Source organism: Bombus affinis, chromosome 7 (assembly GCF_024516045.1).
Source record: "Bombus affinis isolate iyBomAffi1 chromosome 7, iyBomAffi1.2, whole genome shotgun sequence".
NCBI lineage: Eukaryota > Metazoa > Arthropoda > Insecta > Hymenoptera > Apidae > Bombus > Bombus affinis.
The window spans coordinates 7,706,085-7,731,079 of NC_066350.1; the positions used below are offsets into that span (position 1 = coordinate 7,706,085).

At 35.2% G+C, this 24,995-nt stretch overlaps 6 protein-coding genes across 10 annotated transcripts; 2 read left to right on the forward strand and 4 right to left on the reverse strand.

Annotated features, from left to right (window-relative positions):
• Nucleotides 1-1,023: 1,023 nt before the first annotated feature.
• On the reverse strand, nucleotides 1,024-4,179 carry LOC126919035 (dynein light chain Tctex-type 5-like). The gene is made up of 2 exons (XM_050727710.1): nucleotides 3,724-4,179; nucleotides 1,024-3,196 (listed from the first exon to the last, which is right to left on the reverse strand). The coding sequence occupies exons 1-2, from the start codon at nucleotides 3,924-3,926 to the stop codon at nucleotides 3,031-3,033; spliced, it is 369 nt and encodes a 122-aa protein (XP_050583667.1). The 5' UTR covers nucleotides 3,927-4,179; the 3' UTR covers nucleotides 1,024-3,030.
• Nucleotides 4,180-8,458: 4,279 nt separating this feature from the next.
• On the reverse strand, nucleotides 8,459-13,550 carry LOC126918454 (immunoglobulin superfamily DCC subclass member 4-like). The gene is made up of 6 exons (XM_050726361.1): nucleotides 12,721-13,550; nucleotides 12,097-12,257; nucleotides 10,826-11,036; nucleotides 10,052-10,202; nucleotides 9,653-9,801; nucleotides 8,459-8,990 (listed from the first exon to the last, which is right to left on the reverse strand). The coding sequence occupies exons 1-6, from the start codon at nucleotides 12,806-12,808 to the stop codon at nucleotides 8,890-8,892; spliced, it is 861 nt and encodes a 286-aa protein (XP_050582318.1). The 5' UTR covers nucleotides 12,809-13,550; the 3' UTR covers nucleotides 8,459-8,889.
• An 82-nt stretch (nucleotides 13,551-13,632) lies between these two features.
• Nucleotides 13,633-16,576, reverse strand: LOC126918452 (molybdenum cofactor biosynthesis protein 1). 3 transcript variants are annotated; one of them, XM_050726358.1, is made up of 8 exons: nucleotides 16,427-16,576; nucleotides 16,167-16,284; nucleotides 15,929-16,096; nucleotides 15,633-15,859; nucleotides 15,331-15,555; nucleotides 15,013-15,247; nucleotides 14,805-14,882; nucleotides 14,527-14,689 (listed from the first exon to the last, which is right to left on the reverse strand). In XM_050726358.1, exons 1-7 carry the CDS (start codon nucleotides 16,514-16,516, stop codon nucleotides 14,827-14,829), a joined length of 1,119 nt encoding a protein of 372 aa, XP_050582315.1. In that variant the 5' UTR covers nucleotides 16,517-16,576; the 3' UTR covers nucleotides 14,527-14,689; nucleotides 14,805-14,826. The 3 variants fall into 3 exon arrangements, with proteins under 3 accessions (XP_050582313.1, XP_050582315.1, XP_050582316.1); XM_050726359.1 differs by having other exon boundaries at nucleotides 14,789-14,882; XM_050726356.1 differs by lacking the exon at nucleotides 14,805-14,882 and having other exon boundaries at nucleotides 13,633-14,689.
• A 366-nt stretch (nucleotides 16,577-16,942) lies between these two features.
• LOC126918449 (nuclear exosome regulator NRDE2) lies at nucleotides 16,943-20,954 on the forward strand. Of its 2 annotated transcripts, XM_050726353.1 has the most exons (11): nucleotides 16,943-17,078; nucleotides 17,152-17,783; nucleotides 17,854-18,217; nucleotides 18,295-18,441; nucleotides 18,510-18,778; nucleotides 18,897-19,225; nucleotides 19,299-19,839; nucleotides 19,911-20,057; nucleotides 20,145-20,320; nucleotides 20,396-20,655; nucleotides 20,804-20,954. In XM_050726353.1, the coding sequence occupies exons 1-10, from the start codon at nucleotides 17,003-17,005 to the stop codon at nucleotides 20,646-20,648; spliced, it is 2,934 nt and encodes a 977-aa protein (XP_050582310.1). In that variant the 5' UTR covers nucleotides 16,943-17,002; the 3' UTR covers nucleotides 20,649-20,655; nucleotides 20,804-20,954. The 2 variants fall into 2 exon arrangements, with proteins under 2 accessions (XP_050582310.1, XP_050582309.1); XM_050726352.1 differs by lacking the exon at nucleotides 20,804-20,954 and having other exon boundaries at nucleotides 20,396-20,783.
• LOC126918456 (uncharacterized) lies at nucleotides 20,891-22,447 on the forward strand. Of its 2 annotated transcripts, XM_050726363.1 has the most exons (5): nucleotides 20,891-21,055; nucleotides 21,234-21,413; nucleotides 21,507-21,585; nucleotides 21,690-21,812; nucleotides 22,132-22,447. In XM_050726363.1, the coding sequence occupies exons 2-5, from the start codon at nucleotides 21,342-21,344 to the stop codon at nucleotides 22,356-22,358; spliced, it is 501 nt and encodes a 166-aa protein (XP_050582320.1). In that variant the 5' UTR covers nucleotides 20,891-21,055; nucleotides 21,234-21,341; the 3' UTR covers nucleotides 22,359-22,447. The 2 variants fall into 2 exon arrangements, with proteins under 2 accessions (XP_050582320.1, XP_050582321.1); XM_050726364.1 differs by lacking the exon at nucleotides 21,234-21,413 and having other exon boundaries at nucleotides 20,892-21,055.
• LOC126918455 (DNA fragmentation factor subunit alpha-like) lies at nucleotides 22,016-24,927 on the reverse strand. The gene is made up of 3 exons (XM_050726362.1): nucleotides 24,519-24,927; nucleotides 24,146-24,461; nucleotides 22,016-24,064 (listed from the first exon to the last, which is right to left on the reverse strand). The coding sequence occupies exons 1-3, from the start codon at nucleotides 24,694-24,696 to the stop codon at nucleotides 23,944-23,946; spliced, it is 615 nt and encodes a 204-aa protein (XP_050582319.1). The 5' UTR covers nucleotides 24,697-24,927; the 3' UTR covers nucleotides 22,016-23,943.
• Between the last annotated feature and the right edge of the window lie 68 nt (nucleotides 24,928-24,995).

Genomic DNA, 24,995 nt, shown 5'->3' on the forward strand with positions numbered 1-24,995 from the left:
ATGGAGGAGAAGAGAAGAAAAGGAGAGAAAGAGGGAATGAAGAAACATAAGCGAAAGAAAGAAGAAGTAAGAGAAAGGAAAGGAAAGGGAAGTAGAACTGAAAGCACGGCAAAACGAAGAGATTGAAGGGAAGAAAAAAGGAGCATTAAGAATAGTATTTACTTTTTTCCTGCTTACCTATCAGAGTTACAGCAGCGATTAAATAATGCTTGTTTAACCTGAGATTCTTATACTCTTCTATCCTTTTCTCAATAATTTAATCAACTTCGATCTTCGCCTTTAACACCGTGTCTTAAAACACTTCAATTTATAATTGTAACACTGATTAGTTTATCTGATTAATCGTTATTCGTTTAATTCCTAACTTTTTATTTTTGTGTTCACGTTGTAAGAGCACATGTACCATAAAAAAATAAAAGGCACTAAGATAATGCACATAATTAAATTTCCGGAAAAATGGTCTTGGGATAATCTGATGCTTAAACGTAGAACGTAAATACTTCCACGTTGGTCGACAACCGTTTACTACCAATTCAGCTCCGTTAGCGAGTGACAATTTTTTTATGTTGCATCTTGTCCCGATGACGTGACAATTAAAAGATTCGCGTGGTTAAAGCAGAAGGTCGGCCAGGAAAGGTAAACAGAGAGACCCGGCCCGAGCAACTTTTTTTTATCCAGGAAAGTTTAATTACGTTTTCGTTAAGCTTTGACATGGCCGATCTGATTACACGGAACAAAAGTTTTCCGCGCCGCGGAAAAATACATGCGAGAGCCGAGCGCACGCAGCGGCTGTCGGTTTTGCCGCTTTCGACTAGCTAGCGACCTATGTCGGAGATAATTTACATGGAAATGAGAATCGGCATTGATTTTACGTCGAAGCCAGTAACAGAACTAGCCGGGTGATAGATTGTCCCGCTGCCTGACGTCGATCAAGTTTTCTTGTCGAAAAGCCAGAGTGGAATTCCCCCTTGCTTCGACACCGGCGCGAGCGTTCGCCTCCTTTTCGATCGAATTCACGCTTTCTCGCTTCCTCGACGAATGTAAATTCCTGTCCAACCAGTGATCCTCTACGTGTCGATACACGCGCCTCGCTCAGCAGCCTGGTTTTACATTTTTTATTGCGGTTACACTCGCGACTTTGTCGCAACGCGTCTAGCGAGTAGTACAGCCTCGAGTTTTCGCTGGCGGAACGAAATAGACGCCAAGTTCGACGTAAATGAAACGAAATGTGCCGCGAATAAATCGTTTTCTTTTCCATCTCGAAATAACTTCGAAAGCAGAAGTAATTTAAATCTATCTAGATGCAACCGTAGAAGTCGTAGCTGCGACGAAAGAACAACGCGTCGAGCAAAACGATTCGACAAATTATAGCGATCATCGTAAGTTCTACATTTTTTTTTTTTTTCTTTGTAAAACTATCGTATTCACTGGGAAAGAAAAAAAATAGCATGAAAGCAGTTAATTTTTACGTAAGTACGGAACCAGCAAAACAGAATATTTCTTTTTTATACAAAAATTAAGCTCGGGATGCAACGAAATTAAATTTTGAATGGAAATTAATATCGCGCAGGTACCCGCACCAATTTTCAACGAGTTTCGCGTAATTTAGGTATACTTTTAATGAAATTTCGTATCTCGTATCTACAGAATTAGAAATTTTAAGATGGTGATTCGCCTAATTAACAATGAAAATCGAAGAAATACGTGCAATTTAACATAACAAAGGATCGTTCACCAAGTTGCTAACATTTCCTTCGATTTTCCATAGTTTTCGCACCGCGACAAGCACGCGTCGTGTCAGGGAACACGATGGTGAAATTGCACCATTAATTTAACAAGCGACGCGCCACACATTCGCCCGTAATTTCCAACGGGGTCATTAAGGTGGCGCTTATATTTCTTGTAACCATATTATCGAAAAATCTACGGGCTCGGAAATTGCCGGCATAGGTAAGACTATATAGATGCACGATCGCTTTTAACGACCTGCAACGAAACTCTGTGAATACATTCGGATCATCGCGTTTCCTCGTCCATTGCGGTACGAAAGAGGCCACCATTCGACTCAAACATCATGAAACCTTGACACGGAAAATATTACTTGGATGTTTCGTTCACACTTAGGCTGAGGCAAATGCATTCAAACGTATTTTCCCTAATTCTAATCGACTCTAAAAATTGCTCGACTATTAATTATCGCTTCCAGGTAAACGAATATTCGCACAACGATTGGCTTCCGGTACGAAACTGAACGCAAATCCACGTTACGAATTTTCAAGGAGGAAGTGGTTCAACCAAATTCGTCATTTCTTGTTTCCTTGTAGAACATCGAACGAACTGGGATCGGTTGGCCGCAATGTTCCAATAAGTCCGTGAATATCTATAAAAATGTCGGACATGTTTCCGAAACTTTAAATCGCTGGCTATTATTCCGACGGAGAGTAGACGAGCCGGCCGAAAGTTCTTCGATAAATCACCTTGAAAAAGCGAACAGGGTCGGTGGAAGGGCAGGGAGGAGGAAGGGGCGGAGTTGCGAAACTAATAAATATTAATACTGTATGGTTACTTCATAATCGATCGAAACCTTTTTGCAACCATCCTTTACGAACAATTTAACCCAACCCTTGCCGGTTTACGGAGGGTCAGGTTAACTCTCTGTATTCTCCGATCGGACACAGTTTCCGAAATTATTTCACGACGTCCATTCTCGCCAATTGCTTTGCGATAATTTTTTATTTCACCAATAAAAAAAGGATTCATCCGGTCAGACGCGCGATCGCGAAAAATCCGATAAATTTAACAGTGCGCGCCCGCGCTGCGTGAATCCTCGTAAACGTCGCGATATACATCCCCGTTCATTATGCAACGATATTGCACCGATATCTAGCGAGCACGCGGGTTACAAAAAAAAAAAAAAAAAAAAAAAAAAAGGAAGCAGCGAGCATTAGTTTGGAATTGCAACGAATATCGGGAATATCGCGAGCGCGCGTCCGCGCGTAACAGAACGAGATTTAACCGGGACGATGAATTTCATTCGTAATACAGGCCGAACACGCAACACCATGCGTAAATGTGGTTGTTTTCGAAAACATAATAAGAGTAATTGTCTCGCTCCACGTCCCAGAGGCTCTGAAACGCCGTGTGTACGCTTTGATCGAGACGTTGGACTATAGTCACCTGCGTCACTAATTTATACCTTTTAACAAGAAGAATAAATGTTACGATACAAATAAATAATACATAGGATAGATGATGATGCTTTCTAAAAGTTAGAACTTTGCGTTCTCATTAAAGATACGACTGTAGGATATACCAGGGTCGAAGATAACAAGAGGCGAAGTCAAGAAATGAAATATTTCGAAATACGATTGTAGTTTCACTAGGAGGTCAAGGCGTAAACAAACGATTACGATAGTATTTCCAATAATATCAGATAAACGTTTAAACTCCTGGTATGAAGATTCGTTTTCGAACTGTAACAGCTTCTACAAAATCCAGTATGCTAAAGTGAGATCGTTACTTTCAACCCCGGGTTATTCTACTGTCTGTGCGGTTCTCGAGCGTCGAATCTCGAATTAAAAACAAGAGAAACGATTTTTAGCGACAGCAGCTGTTACGAAAGAATTTACGAGCGAACCTCGAGGTAAGCCCGTTTGAAATTTGTTGGCATCGCGAACGTTCCGCGTTTATTGCGAGCAACGTAAACGTGTCGAGCATTATTACCTATCGTAATCCTTTTTGCAAAGTGCGTTTTGCAAATCCGATCCAATCTCCAAGCACAATTTCGCCATGTGATTTGGATGATATGCCGTCACCGGCGATAATTTACTCTCCATCGTCTCCATCACCAGTTTATCGACCACTTCGACATCGAAAGGGTTAAATGAGCTGAGCCGATAAGTGTTTTGATACCTGGGAACCTGCATTGTTCGATCGATCGTATACCGCCAAATCGTGTTAATTAGACCGTGATCGTTCGTTTCTAAACCACTACGTCTGTCCACACGTTTTCCATATATTACTTTTGCGTACCTTCAATCGATCTCCGCGTTTAGGATAGAACACGCGACTTGTCGAATTCAGCAAAGCGGAGAACCTCATCGACAACCTCTTCTTGTCTTGCATCTGCATCGATATTTTTATACGATTTAGCATTAACCTACCGATTCTTAACATTAATCGACCTATTACTTTACCTCGTTGAACTGTACTTGTCTCAGTTTGTCGATTTTTGGTAGATTCGGATTTGAGGGCCGAAACCTCGACCCATGAACTTCGGCATTTTTGCTATGTTGCTGATTCATAATCCGAAAATATAATTAAAAAGGACGACGTTCAAAATTGGTCTGGACGCGGATCAAACAAAGGAACGTTCGCGGGAATGAAGTTGAATCTATATCGCGGTACAGGCTTACATCGAAGGAAACAAACGCGCAAATAATAGGGCGCGTTTAAAAAAAAGTTACCAGCGTTTCACGGGCTTTATTTCGATCAACGAATAGAATCCGGAAAATAAAAGATACAAATTTCGCAGGTAATAAATTAAAAGATGGATCGTAATAATAAATATCGACGAAGTTCGTGGTTTTCAACGTTTCCACGAACGAATTGATAGAAATTCGAAAACGTAACTAACGATACGAGATTTTAATTGAGTGCTGTTAGATGAAGCACGAGTCTTTGTACAACCCTGGATGACATGACATCAATCGGTGCAGCTACTCGATGCTTTAATTTAGGGCCTCGCTATATCGCGGATATTCTGCCGCAAATACAATTTCCTATAGCTGGACTCGATACAAAGTCTAAATTCAATTTCCCACGACTCAGTGCAATTCACGTTTCAACGTAGCTCGATCTCGCTCGGTCGAGAGACTGAAACAATAAGATGAAGATACAGAGCGTTCGTATTGTAGCCAGGAGTCTCGCACAAAGCAAACAACGCACTGCGACTCTTAATTTATATCGAATATAAGAAGCTTAGTAAGGAAGAAAATCTTGAAAGAAAGTCTCGGGCAAATTCGCGTCTACTTATATTTTATTTCAATTTTCTTCGTCCTGTGCTCTTTAGAGGGGTATTATCGAGAAGACGAATCACAGTAGAAAGAGAAAATCGTATCTATCTCTTCTTCGTCCGTTCGATTCTCTTACCCGTTCGTGTAATATACGGGTGCATTATCACGATCGTTGCTCGCGATCTTAACCCCAGGAGTATCCAGTTTCTCTCAACTTCAGCCTGTCCGCTTATTGATGCTAGAACAATATCAACGTGTTCGGAAATTAACAACAACGAAAGCGTCGGAAAATCGGCTGGCGAGAAGCCTTCTGACGTAGCAAAAGTTACTATGACGTGTAACAAACGTAATTTTTTGATACAAAACGCACGAATCTCCGGACAAGAAAGCCGAAATTAAGCCAATTAGCGACGGAGCGTTGTAACTCGAAGAATCTTCTCAGTGGTAGAGTTTTATGTCGAAAAAATCGAGAGGTCGTTACAGGTATGGTAGATGCATCGCTATTAATCGTAAAAGTATTGAATATTCGGAAGATAAACGATAGGAAAGAAAGCCGAGAATGCAGGAGCATCGGCAGGCGCCTTATCTTTCTTAAAGGCAAACCTGTCGATTCGAATGCAACGCGGTACGCGAATAAATGGTAGAAGGAGCCGTGAACTTCGATTTTTCATCGATAAAATTCATAGTTGATTTATGCCAGCCGGCTTTATTGCGAGTTCTCGAGAATAAGGGAGATGGGCCGTGGGTTATAAGAGTTCGAGACACGCGCGAGTCTTCTCTCGATAAAACCGTCGATATTTGCGTGTACAGTGCATTCCTCGTATAATTCAACTTGCATTCTCGCCGATTACGTGACACCCATTGCTGATCCTATTCGCAATGAAAACTATAGGATTCTCTACAATGGGAAAAGAATCTAAGAATAAGAAAACGGACGAACAACGGCCGTGCGACCTGTTCTTATCGATTTTCTAAGGAACTTGCTAACTGTAAACGTGCAAGTTTCCAGGCTCTGTCTGGCCCGTTGAATCTCACAGAGTGTTAATTGCTAAGATACTTTCATCGATTGGTAATTCGTAATGCTGCCGACGAGCCAGAACAAAGTGGCACAGAGTGCTCTGAAAATTACGGTCGCCTTGTTCGAGCTCATTAACTTGGAGCTGGCAAGTCGTTAGATACCGTAGGAAGAAAGTTGCCCGTAGACTTGTACAACTACCTTCTCGTATAACAAATTTACTAAAACTCCAGTCGTCTACCGACCTTACAGGTGCCGCTCTAAATCTGCACGGGACTTAACTTTTCCATAACAAACGACATTCGAATTCTCGTTAAACGTGGAATTCGAGGAACGCGCGGATAAAAATATCGTTCGTTTGACAAACGTTTCCTAGATTTAGTCTCGAACGTGTTCACGTTTGTAGTTTAAAGTAAATGCTAAACGAATCGTTTCGCGAGAATTTATGATCGATCGAAGGAAAGTCGAGCTTCGAACATTTGTCCGCGTGCAAAGCGAAAGAGTGCTATCACAAAATTGCACGCGCAGCATTGTTCCACGTAGCTGATAGTCAAACGACCATCGATCGCTTCGAGTTGCCGTTTCGTTCGTGCATAATTTAAACGGCGGCCGATTATCGCTAAACTTATTGACGATTAAAATATAAAACTCGTTCGATATCAAAGAAATTAAAATGAAAAATGTATGAAATGATAAATGATGTAAATGACAATTTATGAATCTTGATATCTTTTGTTGAAAACCACCGAAAAACCCCAACAATGCACCATTATAAATTCATAAAATTGCCATCACCAATTATCGATCGATTACTTTGAATAGAACTTTTTCCGTATACTCTATCGAAAATAATTCGCAACCTCGAGCCGATCCGCTATGAGCCGATAAAATTGCTAGGAAAGATTTTAAATCGGTTTAGCTTGACAGTGAGATAGGGCAATACTTACTTACAATTTGCTTCAAGGTTTAGGATTTAAACTGTCCGCTCCAGTGCAATTGTTAAATCCACACACTACATCGTATAGATGGAGTAATAAATAATAATAATAAAAAATTGCTTATCCGGCCATTCTGGTAGTTCTAGCGTTAAATAGAAACGTACTATTCGTTAATCTCCTTTGTTCGGCCTGATTCAGTTTTGACTTTTTTACAACGCTTGAAGAGAAAGGAATGTAAAAAAGCATTTTCCGTCACTTTATACATCGAGCACATTCGCGTGAGATTTTCAGCCCAGGCGAAGAGACCGTTATACGCGAATTTAAATGCTTCTGTAAATAAGATAAAAGGCGAAAGGGATTACGGAGCGAAGTTATTTGTCTTAATAATCGCAAGTGGAATCTGCACCAAATGGTTAAACGAAGCGCTCTTCGTTGGTTCCTGCATCCTCCGCGCAATCCATCACGCTAAGTAAAAGAAAGAAATGATACTTACGCTGGAAATTATTCGAATATTACCTATTTCTATTCTCGATCAGACTTTTCTTGATTGTAAAATTACGAACAAATCGAACTGCGACTTTGGACATTTCGAATTGTCTTGAAAATTCTCAAATATTTCTAATATAGCGACTACACCTTTGATCGTCGAAACTTCCTCGACTTAATAGCTATTTTTAAAAGACTTTCATTTTTTAACCCATCGGCTCATCATCGCCCCCAATCGCGTCAAATGAAAATTCTCTTGATTAATCGCGAAATAAAATTAAGATGAGAAAGTCAACGAATATATACTTATCGTATCTTCCTCTCGTGATTTATCATATTACGAAGAAAGAAAAGAAACGTTTCGATCGAAGGATCTTACCTGTTGGAGCGTGGAGAAACTCGGCTAGCGTCGAAAGGAATCCGTACGAAGCGACAATCAACGAGTCGTTAATCTTATACAAGATGTTGGAGTTGGAGGCGTAAGGTTAAAAGGAGACGGACGACGTTTCCGGTATCCGTGGTAACGGCAATTTCTACTCGGAAATTCCGGTGATCGTGGTCAGAGAGGAGCACGCATCGCAGGCGAAGAGACAAGAGCATCGGCTTCCCATGAATTTACATTGGCAATGTGTTCTCGTCTCCATTTCGCGGCAGCTACCTAACGGATGCTTCTGTGTGATTTGCATAAAATGAGACCGGTGAGCGTTCGCAGTCTCCCCGAGGGACGTGTGCACGGGCACAGTACGCATAGCTGGACTTCAGAACTGTCCCTTCCATTATCGGAAAACGTGGACCGGATTTAATACCGATAAGCCGGTTAATCGACCGGACCACGTCGATGCGTTAACGTTACACGGAAATTAACTTAAAACTTCAAAAACCATCCTGTCGTTGCCATTCTCTTTCCATTCGTTCGTGGAGGATGAAAAATAAGAGCGATCGGTAGGCGACGCACGTTCAATTTAACTCGCCGACAGATCGCTAGAATAATTGAAACGAGCCAGTGTTGATTAACAGATATATTGTGTCTATTAACAAATCGTTCGTTTGTCCTGTTTCTCTTTTTTCTTTTTTAACTCGTAATCATACGAATCGCGAAGTATTTATTATTCTACAGGAATGTTACAGTCAGGCGTGAGGACAGAGTTCGGTGCACATCGATAAGGTGTTGGAGCGCAGCGAACGAGTTAGGAAATTCGCAGCACGACGCGCAACGTAACGAGTCATCTCTCGATGATATAATATTTCGGAGTCGAGGTTCGGTGGGTTCTCGATTCATAGAAAATTCAGTTCGCGCGATAAACGTCGAAGCTCGTAAATCACAGGACCCGGGACCTCTTCTCTCGATGTGTGTCGTCCAACGAAAGTCGGGGATATGGTCGATGGGACGCGACGTCTTGACAGACAAAAGAGCGGCAGACGGAGAAGAGCTCGCTCACCGAAATATCGTGTCCACCAGTAGGACCAGGCTGAATAAAATCACTCTCCTGTTGATGTTCCCGGTACCGCCGTGCTGCATCGCCGCAGGATGTTCACCTAGAAAGAAAGTCCGTTCACCGAGTTTGATCTGTCGCAGCGATCCATCGCGTAGAACTAGGACACCGGGAGGAAGGAGAGAAAATTTCGTGGAAATTTCGAAAATTCCACCAGCAAATGAAATTTACATAACGAGAGTAGCTGCTAGTTTAATTTCAATTCGCGATTATTTTTTCGTCCCGCGCGATTCCCCTGCGTTTCCGATTTGTTCATTACCGGCTAACGAGAAAACTGTAACGAGTTACGTGAGTTACAACAATCGCCATCCAACGTTGTTCAAGGAATTACACGTCCTTAAAAACGTAGAATTCATAAATTTCTCCTTAACACGAGCGTTCTTTCCTTTTCCACTTTCCTTTCCTTTATCCACGTTTATCCTTGTTCATATTCGCATTCTTGCTTTCGTTTACCGCCTAACTATTCGTTCATTCGCGAACTTTTGCATGCAACGAAGAGATCGAAAGTACTCCGGTGAAATTTCCTCCGGTAAACCTTTCGATAAGGGCCTTTCGTGAAATGTTCTTAAAGTACGTCGACAATGCTTTGATACCTCAACGGAATCTCGAGGGCTTGATGGAACGAAGCAGGTATTTTTGTTTATTTCGAGGAGAGGCCTCCCCTTCGAGATTTAATCGAGCGTATTTTATATATTTTATCCTCACCGTTCAACACGTGAACCATCACATTTGCCGGAGCAACTTTGCTCGAGACGCACGTGTAATTCCCGCTGTCATCGAGCTGAGCACGCGTTATTAGCAGCTTGCTAGTGGTCCCGTTCTTACCTTTCTCCGTTTCCAGGGAAACGCCACCCCTGCCAAAGGTAAAGACGTTATTACACACGAATTCCGATAACCGATCTAATATCGATGCTGTCTCGTGTTTTGACCGATGTTTGCTTTCGCAGCTACCGACTCGATTCGCCACGTAATCGAGACGGTCGTGCAATTATAGCCGCCTTTATTTTTTTCACAATTTATTTCTTTCCTTTTTTTCTCTCTTTAATCGCGCTCGACAAACACCAAAGAAGAATAAACGAAAGTTGATATTAAGATGGGACGCACCTTGGACCATCGAAATCGATCACCGCACCGGCATGGTACCAAGTCACATTACTCGGAGGAATATCTTGCACGTCCACGATGCAGGTCAAGCTGATCGTGCTGCCCCTCTTCACGTAAATCTCTTCGGGCCCCGTGATCTTTGCCTGAACATCTAATATATCAAGACGATGAAGAGGAGCGGAAAATACGAGTCGACCAACTGTTTGACGCATGACAAATTAAGGGGTTCGCTGGTCGGTGAGTTTGTGTATAGATCCGGAGCGGAGATCCTGCTTTAGAAATTCACGACAAGACTTAACTGAAAGTCCGGGCCGGATAACGTACATGAATAAAGAATCAATGAATAAAAGATACTCGCGAGTAAGTAAAATTTATTCATAGCTGTGCCGTTATTTTAGTCGATAAGTAGGATAACTAGAAGTCGAAGCAAAAGGTTGGATAGCCGTGCTCGCGCGACGACACTGAACGCTTTAAGGAAGGCAATATTTGTTACCGGAGAAAAAGATTTAAACGTTAATTAGAACACGGCCTCGTGAAAATGCGATTCAAGCTGTACAAGATTACGCAAAGTAGGCGGCTTCCGTGTCTCTGATCCCTTGAAAAGTTTCGCTCAACGAAACCGTGGGTGAGCGTTAAATTTTCTGCTCGCCAAACGAGCGAACGAACGAACGGACGAACAGCTCGTCCCAAATAGAACATTTTCCACGGAAAATGAACCTAAGCGTCTAACATGGATATTGAGTAAGGGGCTCCGAAGAAGCGACAGAAACTCACCCAAAACTTTCAAAGTAACCGCTCTATATATCTTGGGTTCTGTATTAACTTGACACTCGTAAATGCCGGCATCCCGTGGTTGCACGTAATCTATTCGCAGATTCCAGTCGTCGCGCTCCGGATTGCCGACTATCGTAAATCTTGCGTCGCTCGTATAAGTCACTGACATGGATGTTAAGATGTGTAAGTCCCTTTTTCGAATCCATGACACCTGGGACAAATACCGAATGAGATATGGAATATTTTGCTGGCCGTTAACTAGCCGTGATATTGAATCCCTTTTACATGCCTCTACTCCCGTGAAATATGCACGTCGTCACGTTCCACGCTGTCGAGTTACGCTTCCTGTTTTCCTCACGTTTCAATACGATCTGACAAATTCGTTATTGGAAAGCTAACTGACTGCATTCAAAGGCAATATAAACGAGTTAAGATCGCTTGGAAAAAGAAAGAATTTTTCGCGATAAGAAGTAGGTAAATGGTTGTAACGCAAAAAGAAGCTTGAAGAGAAAAGCATTTATACCGCAACGCGCTAATCGTTTATCCATTAACCAAGGAAATTAGGAAAGCATTCGTAAATTTAAGAACACGTTGCGCGAAAGCGTCACTTTACATTCCAGTTAACGTACCAGAACTACGATACCTTCTTCCATTAATTAACCGGTTAAACATTTACATATTCTCTCTTTTCATCTTGATCCATTTAAAAGATTTCAATCGAGAATTTCATATTGCTCTGGCAGTTGTTCCTCGCGATTTACGATTACTGGAATTTCTACGGTATACGATCTTAAACGGCTCTTGTAACTTAAATATTTACCAGAGCATCGTATCCTAAATTTCTAGTACATCCTACGTTCCGAGTATGTACGGAAATATAGTTTCGACTATCTCGGCGTAATTCCAAATAGCACGTGATCCTAATTCGCAAAGTAGCAGTAACATTGTTCTTGCAATAATCTACTAATTATTACGAGTCGAAATGAAAATTATAATTAATTCTATTTTAGTTTCTTTCAAATATTCGATTAATTTTGATTGATTTTCTTTGAAACATATGAAAGAAAGAATTTTTTTACTTTCTTTCTTTTTATATAGTATATTTTACGGTGTGTAAAAGAGCAACGTAATCTCGTGAAAATCTAACTAAACGTTTATTCGCGAAGTAACGTTGTTTTCTTCGAATTTGATTCGCTATTATTTCTAAAGTTTCTAACGTAATTGCGAAGCGTGCAATGTGACACTACTATTCAAAGAAACGTGAAACTCACGGTTCTGTTCCCCAAGTTCTTAACACGACACAACAGCACAACAGTTTGTCCAACAACGGTGGTCACTTTTTGGGATGAGTCTTTATAAAAATACGTCCTCTTCGTTCCTCGTTGCGAGCGTTCCCCTTTATCGGGCTTTTCCCCATCGAATCGTTGCACCGCTAAAATTCAGGTATCACGCTTGAACCATCGGAAAGCCTTGCCCTTTCGTTTACGAACTTCTATATCCAGCTTTTTAAATGAAACGACCCAAAGATTAAAGCGTCTGACGCTAGCCAATTTTTACATACTGGTACGTATTTGTTTAATAAATCTCACAGGCAATTCTTTTCATAAAAAAAAATTTTTAAATACCGAATAATCAAAGAAACATCTTTTCGTTGATTTTTTATCAATAAAGTATCCTTTGTTGCCTGGTTGATTGTAACGCACATAATTACGTATGATTCTAATGAAAAAGAGATAGTAAAAATTGAATGAAAATATTAATGATCATAACGATATATAATTCTTTAATTTATCAAATCTATCATCGATCATATTATTTATTACTATTGATTCGCAGCAATCAGCAATCAACGAAGATTTGTGTTTTTTTAAATTGTACACTGAGACTAATTGTACCTAGGTTCCGGTGACCGGAAGGCGGTTCTGCGTGTAACAGGTATCCGATTCCAAGCAATATAAGGGCCATGCCATGGAACGGTGCCATTTTTTTACGTACGAGACTCTTTCATCTTCATCCGTCGCTCTTTCTGTTTCCCTAAAGTTTTAACGAGTCTCCAAGAACCATCGATGATCTGTCGGTCATCACTCGATCATTACAATTCTTCGTCCTCCATCTCCTGAAGAATTCCTTCGAGGTAGTCATGTAACCGACGCTTTTACTTCTTGCAAGTAATAAATGAACTAAATTTTCACCCACATAATTCATAAATGCTTCAATTCCATCACAAGATAACGATGACTATAATCTTATATGTTTCTTTAATGATTTTATGATCTAAGTAGTTAAGGTAACAAAGATCTCGATCAAAGAAGAAAAGAAGAAAAAGAGCTGCAGGTATTCAATGAGAAGATAATGTTAAATAAGTTTAGAATAAACTTCTTATCTCGATGATAACAGTGGGTTTATTCATAGAAAAAGGCGCGACGTTTAATATCCTTGTCTTTATTTAATGCAAAATGAAAAACGTAAAGAAAACTTGTTAGCTTGGCTACTTTTCGACGCTCGATCATCGGAGATTCTACAACGGAACAGCTTCAAGAACAGCGCGCTTCGATAGCGTTCCAAATACTGAAAGCTGCTCCTGCTCGAGGAAACGAAAAGCTAAAATCAGGGTGCAGTGGCGCCTCGCGATGCTCCCGATATTTGCGATTGCGCCAACAACTCGATCCATTCTTATAATCTCTATCTAAAACGTCTATTTATCCTTTAATTATGAGAAGAGTTTAGCTTTTACCAAAATTAAATACGTTTAAAAATCGCATATCCTAGAAAATCCTTAAAAATTCAGGAGAATAAGGAATATAATATTGAATCAAAATTATTTTATAGGATTAAAAATAATATATCGCACTTCAATGATTTAACAATTGTTTAACAGAAATACAGCCACCGATCGTTCAATGTGCATGTGTCAACATGAAAGATAATTATATACATACATCTATAAAGATACATTCTAAATTCTTCCAATAAAGAAAAAGGAATACCATATGATATTCAGTCAACACAAATATTACATACATATTAGGTAATAAAATATAGTCTGAATTTTCTTATTTTTTACATTAACAGGTACGTATATACTTACATACTAGAATAAACTTTTTATAATAGAAAACACGATAAAATTTACATATTATAACGACACCCCTTTACTAATTGAATATAAATGTATAAAAATATCCAATAATTCAGTGATAACATACTACTGAGCAGAATAAAATTTTATATATATGTATTATGTATATTCAAGATACACTATAGAAATCTAATTCCTAAAGAAATCATCTTTTGTACCACCAGTCTTTGAAACCAATTCGATATCGGATATTTTCATCGATTTCGGAGAAGCCGCATATTTGCACATATCATAAATTGTTAAAGCCGCAATACTCACAGCTGTTAAAGCTTCCATCTCTACACCAGTTTTACCAGTACACCTAACTTCTGCTGTAATCTCTATGCAATGTAATTCTTCGTTTAAACGCAAAAGTACATTTGCATAAGATAACGGAAGTGGATGACATAATGGTATTAAATCAGAAGTACGTTTTGCTGCCATGATACCCGCTAATTGTGCTACAGACAATACATCGCCTTTTTTTACATTATTTTCAGCTATCAATTTGCTTATTGTTGAATTAACTTGTACAATTCCTCTTGCTATTGCGATGCGTTTAGTTTCATTTTTCGAACCAACGTCTACCATACTTGCTTTGCCACTTTGATCCACATGCGACAGAGACGAAAATACTCTTGCATTTGTACCATTTTTAAACTGTAGTCTCACGTAATCCATTAAATACTGTCGCGGTATATTTTGCAAATTTTTATATCTTCTCAGGTGTACATATTTCTTTGTAACTGTAAGTACAAATGTAAAATTAAACATATGGTAGTTTTGAAACTGCATTATTAATAGCAAAAACATTGAGCGATAACGTTTGTGAATAGCATCGATACATTATTTTATATTAACTTAAAATTCCCGTAATAATAGATTAACCCCCAATCAGAATCATTGGCCTGTTTTCCATGCGGGATAGATTCAACATTCCTGAAACACATACATTGTCGAAAACATATAAACGTTATCGCTTTACACCTAGATTAATATTTTATGATAAGATAATCTTTCATCATTTAATCCTACATCAATCATGTGGATTAAAGATGAAACTTAATACCTGCATGCTGCTTCTTTTTACGCCATACTGCTTCTCTAATCATTTCTTTTAAAACATCGTTAGACGCTCCGCTACGTAACGCATCTCGAAGGGATACTTCCCCTTTTCCCTCAAATAAACAGACTTTTAAATTTCCATCTGCTGTTATTCTTAACCGATTACACGAGTTACAAAAATGGTCACTCATTGAAGTGATAAATCCAACTTGTCCTGTAAATCCAGGTACAAAGTATGCCTATTACAAAAAGATAAATTATGCTTCTACCAACAGATATATAAATTAAACAATGAACTTATATAATCTTTTAAATTACACACTTTAGATGTATCATTGTACTCATTTGGAAGACGTTGCAAATCAGGATATGTATCTCTAATAAGATCTTTCATGGCCTTGAAAGAAACCATTTTATTCTCTTTCCACTCATTACCTTGGAAAGGCATATACTCAATAAAACGTACATTAATCGGACGATCTTTTGTTAGATTAACAAAATCAATTATTTCATCATCATTAGAACCTTTCATTACCACACAATTTATCTATGATTTATTTTATATAAATTTTTATATAGCTTTAATAATAAATAGATACAAACTTTTCTCTAATTCTTTCTCACCTTTACTGGATTATAACCTAATTGAATAGCAAGATCAATTGCAGTCATAACTCTAGACCATCCCTTCCTACGGGTAAATTGTTCAAAACGATTTTCTCTTAAAGTATCTAATGAAATATTTATTGCATCTAACCCAGCGCGTTGAAGCGATGGTAACTGGCGCGTCAATGTCAATCCATTAGTAGTAATTGCAACTTGTTTTAGATTAGACAATTGTTTTAATCCAGCTATAATAATTATTTTTACTCAATAAAAAAGGTCAATATGTGATAAATATTGAATATAAGAATATTTACCAATAATATCCACAATGTCTTTCCTAACAGTTGGTTCACCACCAGTTAAACGTATCTTATTTACACCTTCATTTACAAATAATTCAGCTATTTTAATTATTTCATCTGTTTTTAAAATACCATCATTTTTTGTCAACTTAACTCCTTCTGCCGGCATACAATATAAGCCTATAATAGATGTAACATCTCATAAAAACATTTCAATTAAAGCAGTGAATATGACTTAATAAATACTCACATCGAAGATTACAACGCTCAGTAATAGAGATACGTAAATATGTATGACGTCTTCCAAATGAGTCTGTGAGTATATCATTGTTATCGGTTTTATTTAACAATTCTCTAAATCGCTGCACCTATAATAAAATAGGGAATATAGTGATGCAATTTTTTATAGTGATGCATTTCATTTCTTATAATATAAAGCAATAATCAGAAATATATATGTACTATCCATGAACAAAAATATGTTTCTTTCACAAATAAAAATATACTCACTCTACGTGAAACATTAGATGACACAAATGCTTCAGTGGATGAATACACAGCACCGAGGATCGACTTCACAGTATTACTTTTACGAAACATTTAAGTAATATATCTTCTCAAAAAGTACAATGATCTATAACCTCTATGTTTAGTAGAAAATATTTTAATTTTCTACATAAGGAATAAAAAATTATATAATTCCAGAAATTCCAAGATGGGCGACGTATTCACGTTATCTCTTTGGTGATTTCATTAGAACTATGTTATATGTTCTAGCTATGCAAGTATTTATCCTCGGAACAGTAGAAAACATCTTCAATAGCATTCAATTTGACGAAATCTATCATCGTGATAACAAATATTAATCCTACGATATGATTCGAATTACTTTGCCGCCTTTGTTCATTTCAACCAATCATGGTACACTTTATATAACCATTGAACATATTTTCTAGAATCTTTCACACATACGAAGTTTGACAGTTTAATGTTGACTAGTTTCTACATAATCAGTTATACGGTACGTGTAACCTATCAAGAAATGAAATGTTATCTAAGCTATTAGCGGAATAAATTTCAGGAGACATGTCTTTATTTCCAGCTTATTCAAGTGAATCGAATAAATCTTCGATATCCAATGAATCGAAGAATTTTACAAAAGGTTAATTAAATACTTTATATATCAATGTCAATTATAAAATTGATTATAATATGATAATTATTTTTAATTATAGAAAATGAGACAACTAGTTGGTTATACAATTCCAGTTACTTAGAACAAATTTCATCTAACAATCTTGTCAACTTTTCTTCTGAATCTTCCGATGAAGCTACAAATGAAACTTCTTATTTACATAAACAAGAAACTATACATACTACTGCTTTAAAGAATCAGAAGCCTATTTCTGGAGAAAGACGAATATCTAAACATATAAAGAAAAAGAAAAAGGATAAAAAAAAATATGCATATGGCGAACATGAATATGAGAAAGATGTAGAAAATGTGTATTTTGAAGATAAGTACAGAGACAAGGGAAATAATAGTATAAATACATTTTACTCTAGTATCAAACCGTATTATGATATTAAAATAAATTCCCTTGGTTTTCTTCCTTATAAAAAATCAAAAAAAGATAGTTATGAAAGATATTATGTAAAAAACATTGATTATATGGAAAAAAATAAAAAGAAAGATACTATTATCAGAAAAGAATCTATTACTAATTCATCAAAAGAAGAGCAATCTACTCCTTCATGGTGCATTAAGTTAGAAGAATTGCAGAAAGCTAAAACCAAAGAATATAATGAAAAATTGACAAATGATCCAAATGATATTCAATTATGGATTGAATATATAGAATTTCAGGTATATTATATTTGTATGTACTAAAAATTATTAAGATTTCTTACATAAATATTTTATTTCACATTTGCAGGATACATTAGGATATTTTCAACAATATCAAGCTGCAAAGGATGTTCATAGAGTAACAACATTAAAAAAATTGTCTATAGTTGAAAAGGCTTTGGAAAAAAACATAGAATGTACAAATTTATTAAAATTAAAGTTATCTTTCATGGGAGAACTTTTGCCTGCTGATGAATTTTCAAAGCAACTTGAAGTTCTAGTTAACAAAGATACAGGAAATATTATTTTATGGCAAGAATTTATTATGACTACACAAGCTTCAGTAGCAATGTGTACAGTACCAAAAGTTTTAGATTTATATTCAAAATGTTTTTGTATTTTAAAGCAAAAAGCTAGAACAAATCCTCGAGTATATGACGAACGATTATTACGTATGTAAAAAGTCGTAAATTATTTTGTTTTTCTAATATATTGAGTAAAATGATAATGTCTAACTTATTATGAATAGAAATATTGTACTGGTGTCTAACGTTTTTACGACATACTGGACTTTGGGAACAAATGTGGGAAACAATACGTTTGAATCTTATTCTGAATCTTGGCTTAGATAAAGACAGCCTATCCTTTAAAAAAACAATAGATGAGAAGAAATTAAGTGAGTTACTAATTAGTAAAAAGATATTATTTATTTCCTGCATATTTATTAGCGTTATCCAATTACAGTTGGAATGGAGGAAGTAATATTGATGTCAAGATTACCACTCAATCAATTATGGCAAAGAACAGAATCATTAAGAGAGAATTGCCATTGGATTAGCGTCAGTAGAAGTGAATTAGATTTAGTTGGCGATTCTCGAAGATTTGTTTTACCCGACGATGTCGCAGATTTTGTTCATCCAATACTTTCAAGAAATTTGAGTTTTCGAATGGCGATTCACACATTACTTTTACTTAAAGTACCACTATTACCTACTCGCAATTATATGTTAAAAGTATGTCTGTATATATATAACGCGGACTAATTAGTAATTGATTTCCCACATTAAAATATTTGATATATATTGTTTTATTGATGTTCCAATAGTACTTATATACTTTGCTTATTTTCAGATGTTAACATTAGAAGAACTTGATTGGGGTGTAGAAACCTCAGAAGTGTTGCTTCCATTTTTTTATCCTATGGTAGGTGAAATGACTGGTTGTAATGAAAGAAGGGAACTATTAAAGGGCATACTTGAAGGACGTTTAACATCAGGTCCTCAGTACCTTACGTTTCACCCTGCACAAGAATCATATTTGGATTTTATACGCGATATATTTTTTACAATCGCTGAAAATTTACCTCCTCTGCAACGTACAAGTATATATGTTTGGTGGTTAAGATTTGAAAGATTGCTCATTTTTCTTCAAAAAGATGATCTATTAAAATATGATAACAAGTAAGATTTATCTCGTATTATTTTATATAAGTAGAAAAATTCGTAGACTTATGTATTTATATGTATTTTACAGACGAAAAAAATTAAAAACAATATTAAAGGAATTCTTAAAAAAGGACGAAAATAGGAATAATTTACATTTTTATAGGGAATATGCATTGATAGAAAGAGAAATAGGAAAATTTGATAATTGCGTAAATGTTTTACAGACAGCCATTCAATCTCAAAGTGCATGTCCTTCTGAAATTCATAATCCTGAAGAAAAATCAGCATTTCTAAGTTTGTATCGGACATTTATTGAAACTTTACTTAATTCAGAAACATATAAGGAAACACATAAAATACAGATATTAAATATTATGAGACAAATAATACCCGAAACAAATAGAAACCAGTTGCTACAAGTGGAACAATATTTAGAAAATTGCATACAAAATTTTTTACAAGAAGTTCCTTCAGAAAATGAAGAAAATATATATTTTTTACCAAACATCAAATGTGATACAATTGTTTGCTATGCGTATCTGCTATATGTACGAGATTCCGATATTAATAGAATAACTAGCATGTTTAGAAGCTGTATAAATCATTACAAAGACAGCCATTCTTTACAGGTATTAAACCTCATTTCTTTGTTTTTTATAATACAGATTGTATTATATATTTAACATATTTTATATTTCAGGAAATATTACGGGAAAGCCAAATAGCGCTTTTGCAGTTACATTATAAACGGATCCAACATAAAAATCTCCTAAAGTCAGAAGTAGATGATATGATAAAATTATATCCAAATAACTTTTTTGCCCTTTCAGTATTTGCATGTATTGAGGTATACATAATAAAAAAATACATAATAATAAAAAATAATTTTTAAATTATGGCACAAAATATTTTAATTATAATATTTATTTGACAGAGTGAATTGCCTCTTTGGAAAAGCAACAGTCGCGTGACAAAGCTCCAATTATGGAAAGCATTTGCTATGTGTTTAGCAAGTCGGAAACGTATTCATTCTTTACAAGAGCTTAAAGATTATGTTAGTATGAACGCAGCAATTAATAAATTACTATATTTTCATCAAACACTTGCAAGGTATGTCCCTAAATAATCTATGTTAATTTGTTATATAGCATTTAAGAAAATTAAAAACAAATATTACATTTACAGGATACCAACAATTAAAAATTGCCCCCTATTATGGAGATTATATATGCTTCTTCTTAGGGAATACAATCTGTGTGAAAAAAAAGGAGAAGAAGTATATCATGAAAGTGTTGCATTATGTCCTTGGGCTAGAAGCATTTACATTGATGCAGCCGAGGTTGCACCTCAAATTCTTACGCAAGTTCAAGACGTAATACGAGAAAAAGAATTAAGAATGCATGTTACCCCAGAAGAATTGGACGTCTTACGCGGTTAATGTTAATGTATGGATATGTAAATATTTTATACTTAGTTAATCATTTATGTAAATAATATTTCTTTATAATGTGTGTGTGTGTATATATATATATATATATATATACGTAAAAATAAAAATCCTATAAAAAATATACATTATTAATTTTGTGACAGATATAAATTTTATAATTCTACACTGTATCAATTTACAATACTTACTAAAGGCATACCAAAACATAATCGTATACATATGTTGAAATGATATTAGATTGTGGTTATAAGTTCATTGGGAAATACATAAGTAATAAATAAGTATTAATGGTTCTATGATGATTGTTCTCATACAATATAGCAAAGATGTAATATAATACAGAATAATAATTAATAGATACAATTAATAATTCAATTTATTCGAGTACTGCAATCGTGAGTAAAAATTTAGGTTAAAGTAATTGTCATTGTAATAATTATTGTAACAATAATTATATGTTATTTTATCAGTGCTATTCACAAATATAAAATTTCTCTCATTTTGTCAATCATTCAGAAAAAGCTGAAATTCAAAATATAAAATGTTTGATTTGTCATTTTGTAATCTTTTTAGTGTCAATCAATTATTTTGAGATTCTTTATTTATTCATAAAATTTCATAGTATATAAAAGCATCAAAGAATTTTTGTTCAAAAACTGAATTTATTTCTTCATACACAATATGGATTTGAAAGCTGTTGTTGTTTCGGGTGAAGCACCAGAATCTGATGATGACTCTGCAAGCATTGTCACTGTATGTTATTTTTACATTATACATCATCACATATAAAGTATCCATTGTGTATTATAAAAAAGAGGAAGATATGAATTATGATATTCTATACAGGGTATGGGATTTCCTTTTATAAGAGCTCCTAATTATTGTGGTACGATTATTTCTGGCGAAGCTCCAGAATCTGATGATGGTAAGATTTTGTATTTGACAATACATAAGATATTTATAATATAAACAATAAACTCGTTTTATAGTAGCATTTTTTCTAATCTAATCTCATTTAATATCTATTAGATGGAACAAGTATAAGTAGTATTAGTGGAGCAGTTGATGCTATGACATGTATGCCAGAAGTGAAAATACCAAAATCAAAAAAATGTTCTATAAAATACAATAGTCTGCTTCATAAAAAATTACGTAAGTCTAAATATTAATTTAAAAGAAGTCAAGTGAGCATATTTTTGTCAATATCATTTTATTAATACTGCTGTAATACAATATGCACTGCTATTACTAAAATATTATATAATAATTTTAATGCAGAAAAATCTGTAATAACATAATCATCAGAATAATGTAAATTTTTATTAGACTCAAGCTTACTTTGTTTCAGCTAGAAGTTTAATTATTTAGAACATTTATTTCTGAGTATTTTATACATATAAATAATATACAATATCTAATTTACTCAAGAAAAAATGTTTAATACTTCAATTGACATTTCATAATAAAATAGATGAATGCAATGAAACATTGGATAAAGACCTTATACAAATGGTTGATGGAACGATTGGTAATGCCACTCAGGAATTATCAACTGTTAATAAGCAATTGCTAAGGAGTGAACTTATTCTTCAAGAGGCTGTGTCTCAATTACGTAGTGCCGGCAATCGAGTGAGGGATACATCCAATGCATTACATCAACTCATAGATGGAAATTTTATATCCTCTATTAAAACCTAATTTATGTAAATATATCTTGTTATATATAATTGTTATTCAAATATGTAATGGACATGAGAATATAATAATAATAACAATAATAATAGAAATATTGCCTTAGTATAATGTGTTAATTATTAGTATTAAAAAATCAGTATTTTTAGAGGACATGGTGAGTGGGTCATTATTGAGCATCAATTGTTTTCTTTAATTGGCAGTTCTATTAAATATATCAACTATTTTCTAATACGTCTTAAAATTTAGGTAAAATATTACTTTGTTCAATATCTCATAAAGAAATACCATTAGAAATTACAGAACAAATTTATAATTACTGACACATTTGGATGCTATTAATTATTAATATGTCTATGCTGATCGTTGCACTTTAAATATCCAAATGACAGTAAATGTAAACATTATTTTGTAGTATACAGATGTTAAGGTATATATCAAAGAATGTCACGATGTTCTGTTTATAGTGTTTCTGCAAAGAATAAACATAAGCATTAAACTTTTTTTTCTTAAGATTTAAAATAAATATCACTATATAATGTTGAATAACATATCTTTGAACGTCACAAAGTTGATTTCATTTTTGTAACAACTATAGATATAATGACAAATTTTATTTGTCATTATGCATATGCATAATCTTTTCAGAAACACCTGCACATTTTCTTTTTTTTTTTGCAGTTTTTCTTATCAAATGCATAACTTTGGTATCAAAGAGCTGATATTGGTTTTTCCTATTACCACGCTAAATTTAGTGTACAATGAATTGATGATTATAATGGGGATGCATTCTTTCTCTATAAATTCAGTCTTAAACATTTCATCAATCTTCGTTGAACTAAACTTGGTATAATATATCTACATACAAAAGTTCACAAACCAAACATGTCGTCTTTTTGCTAATACTGATATGACAACATCGTGACGGAATGTTTTCTTTGACATGATATTTCTATATAGCTTTTGTTTATGTAGTACATTCAGATTATTTAATGGCTAAATTGCATGTGTTTAACTATGCATGTGTATTTTAAGACCTCATTTTGCATTAAAGCAATTCCTTATGTCATATTCTACAAAATATATAACACTAGAAAGGCATATATATACTATAAACCTATATAAAATTAAAAAATCAAGAAAACAAGTTACTATTAACAAAATATAGAACTATGCATTATTACGGTATTAACTTATAGCATGGACAAGCATCAACTTTCCATATATTTCATTTTTGCTAATAAATTTAAATGTTCACATATTTAGTAAATACTTGCAAATATCCCAGAAATAAGTTTTGACTACCCGTCGAAAATAGGAACTCAATAGTTCCTATACATGTTTCTTCACCATTACATCTTCTAAAATGTTGCATAGAAGGATCTCAAATTTTCATTGACAATGTAAACATTCAGTTTTCATGAACAATATGATGGTAATAGATAGCGTAGAAAACTTTCACGCTATAAATGTGATGGGCTCAATTCCAGAAAAGGATCAAAGTTTGTTGTAGTTGGCGACCTTTATAAAATATGCGACGTCGCACTCGATACATATTAGCCAATGTGAGGGCGCCCACCCCCCACATGGCCTACGCTCGCTCTATTTCTCCACCACTTGCACACATCTGAAGAACATCCAGGGATCCTTGTGCTTGCCGTTTTTCAGCTAAGAATCTGCCTGAAGCTTCTTTTAATTGCTCAAGGAAAATTCTGAAATGATTTACAAAATTAAATGGTATTATATTATATTACATTTCATAATATCTTGAATTAATTTTTAAATATACTTACATATTGCCAGACACTATATCAGCCACACTATCTGGATCCATATCACTGAGCAATTCTAAATTATGTCCATCAAGCAATGATATATGTGATGGGTCACCGTGCAATGATGAGATTAAAGCTTCTATTGGTGGTCGACGCCTTCTAATTTCCTCTCTTCTTTGTCCACCTTCTATATTATCTACATCATCAACAACAATGTAACGAGAAGCAGCTTTACTACTTCCTGCTGCCACCCACTTTTGATCTCCATATAGAACCATTAAACTAGTATTTCTTTCTAATGTTGCAAAATATTCTTCATCATCTACTTCAGTACCTAGCATAAAAACAGTATTAAAAATTAATACTATTAGCATTAAAGATGTTTCCTTACCATCTTGTTCTAGAACAATTGTTAGTTCTGCATCCAAAGGTAAAGACAAGCGATTTCTAGCAATACTGGTTAATTCTTTTAAAGAAGAAGCAGTGATTCCCTTTCGTTTTTCTCGAGTATGATCAACAATTTTGTAAGGATTTCCCAATCCTTGCGAAATTCCCGCTGTTTCTGACATATTGCTTTAAATAAAAGAACAATCTGAAAACTGCTCACAAATAAGTTTGTTTGGTTTTGTACTTTCTTTGTTCGATCAAATATCGATCGAATGCATGAAATTTATGTCATCAAAAGTTGACTTCCTTCAAAAAAATTGACCACTTCTAAGGCCTGATTATCGTTGCACATTGGTTTATCAATGCAACCGATTATCTTTAAATGAAATCGTAATACGAGATACGCATTCACTCGATTAGTGGGTGTCACCAATGTTTATTAAATTTTTTATTAGAAAAACGTTTCCAGAATACTTAAAAC

Bases quoted from the DNA above. Each gene is read 5' to 3' on its own strand.
- LOC126919035 (XM_050727710.1), bottom strand. From the start codon at position 3,926: ATGCAGGTTCCCAGGTATCAAAACACTTATCGGCTCAGCTCATTTAAC. The intron at 3,197-3,723 runs GTAATAATGCTC...TCTTGTTAAAAG, and splicing joins TGCAAAAAGGATTACGATAG to GTATAAATTAGTGACGCAGG.
- LOC126918454 (XM_050726361.1), bottom strand. From the start codon at position 12,808: ATGGCACCGTTCCATGGCATGGCCCTTATATTGCTTGGAATCGGATAC. The intron at 10,203-10,825 runs GTGAGTTTCTGT...TTGATATATTAG, and splicing joins GGTTACTTTGAAAGTTTTGG to ATGTTCAGGCAAAGATCACG. The intron at 9,802-10,051 runs GTGCGTCCCATC...TACCTTTGGCAG, and splicing joins ATCGATTTCGATGGTCCAAG to GGGTGGCGTTTCCCTGGAAA.
- LOC126918452 (XM_050726356.1), bottom strand. From the start codon at position 16,516: ATGTTTCGTAAAAGTAATACTGTGAAGTCGATCCTCGGTGCTGTGTAT. The intron at 16,097-16,166 runs GTGAGTATTTAT...CATCTATTATAG, and splicing joins TGAGCGTTGTAATCTTCGAT to GCTTATATTGTATGCCGGCA. The intron at 15,556-15,632 runs GTGAGAAAGAAT...AATAAATCATAG, and splicing joins TAGGTTATAATCCAGTAAAG to ATAAATTGTGTGGTAATGAA.
- LOC126918449 (XM_050726353.1), top strand. From the start codon at position 17,003: ATGTCTTTATTTCCAGCTTATTCAAGTGAATCGAATAAATCTTCGATA. The intron at 17,784-17,853 runs GTATATTATATT...TCACATTTGCAG, and splicing joins TTGAATATATAGAATTTCAG to GATACATTAGGATATTTTCA. The intron at 20,321-20,395 runs GTATGTCCCTAA...TTACATTTACAG, and splicing joins TTTCATCAAACACTTGCAAG to GATACCAACAATTAAAAATT.
- LOC126918456 (XM_050726363.1), top strand. From the start codon at position 21,342: ATGGATTTGAAAGCTGTTGTTGTTTCGGGTGAAGCACCAGAATCTGAT. The intron at 21,414-21,506 runs GTATGTTATTTT...TATTCTATACAG, and splicing joins ACTCTGCAAGCATTGTCACT to GGTATGGGATTTCCTTTTAT. The intron at 21,586-21,689 runs GTAAGATTTTGT...AATATCTATTAG, and splicing joins AGCTCCAGAATCTGATGATG to ATGGAACAAGTATAAGTAGT.
- LOC126918455 (XM_050726362.1), bottom strand. From the start codon at position 24,696: ATGTCAGAAACAGCGGGAATTTCGCAAGGATTGGGAAATCCTTACAAA. The intron at 24,462-24,518 runs GTAAGGAAACAT...TTTTTATGCTAG, and splicing joins AATTGTTCTAGAACAAGATG to GTACTGAAGTAGATGATGAA. The intron at 24,065-24,145 runs GTAAGTATATTT...AAATCATTTCAG, and splicing joins GATATAGTGTCTGGCAATAT to AATTTTCCTTGAGCAATTAA.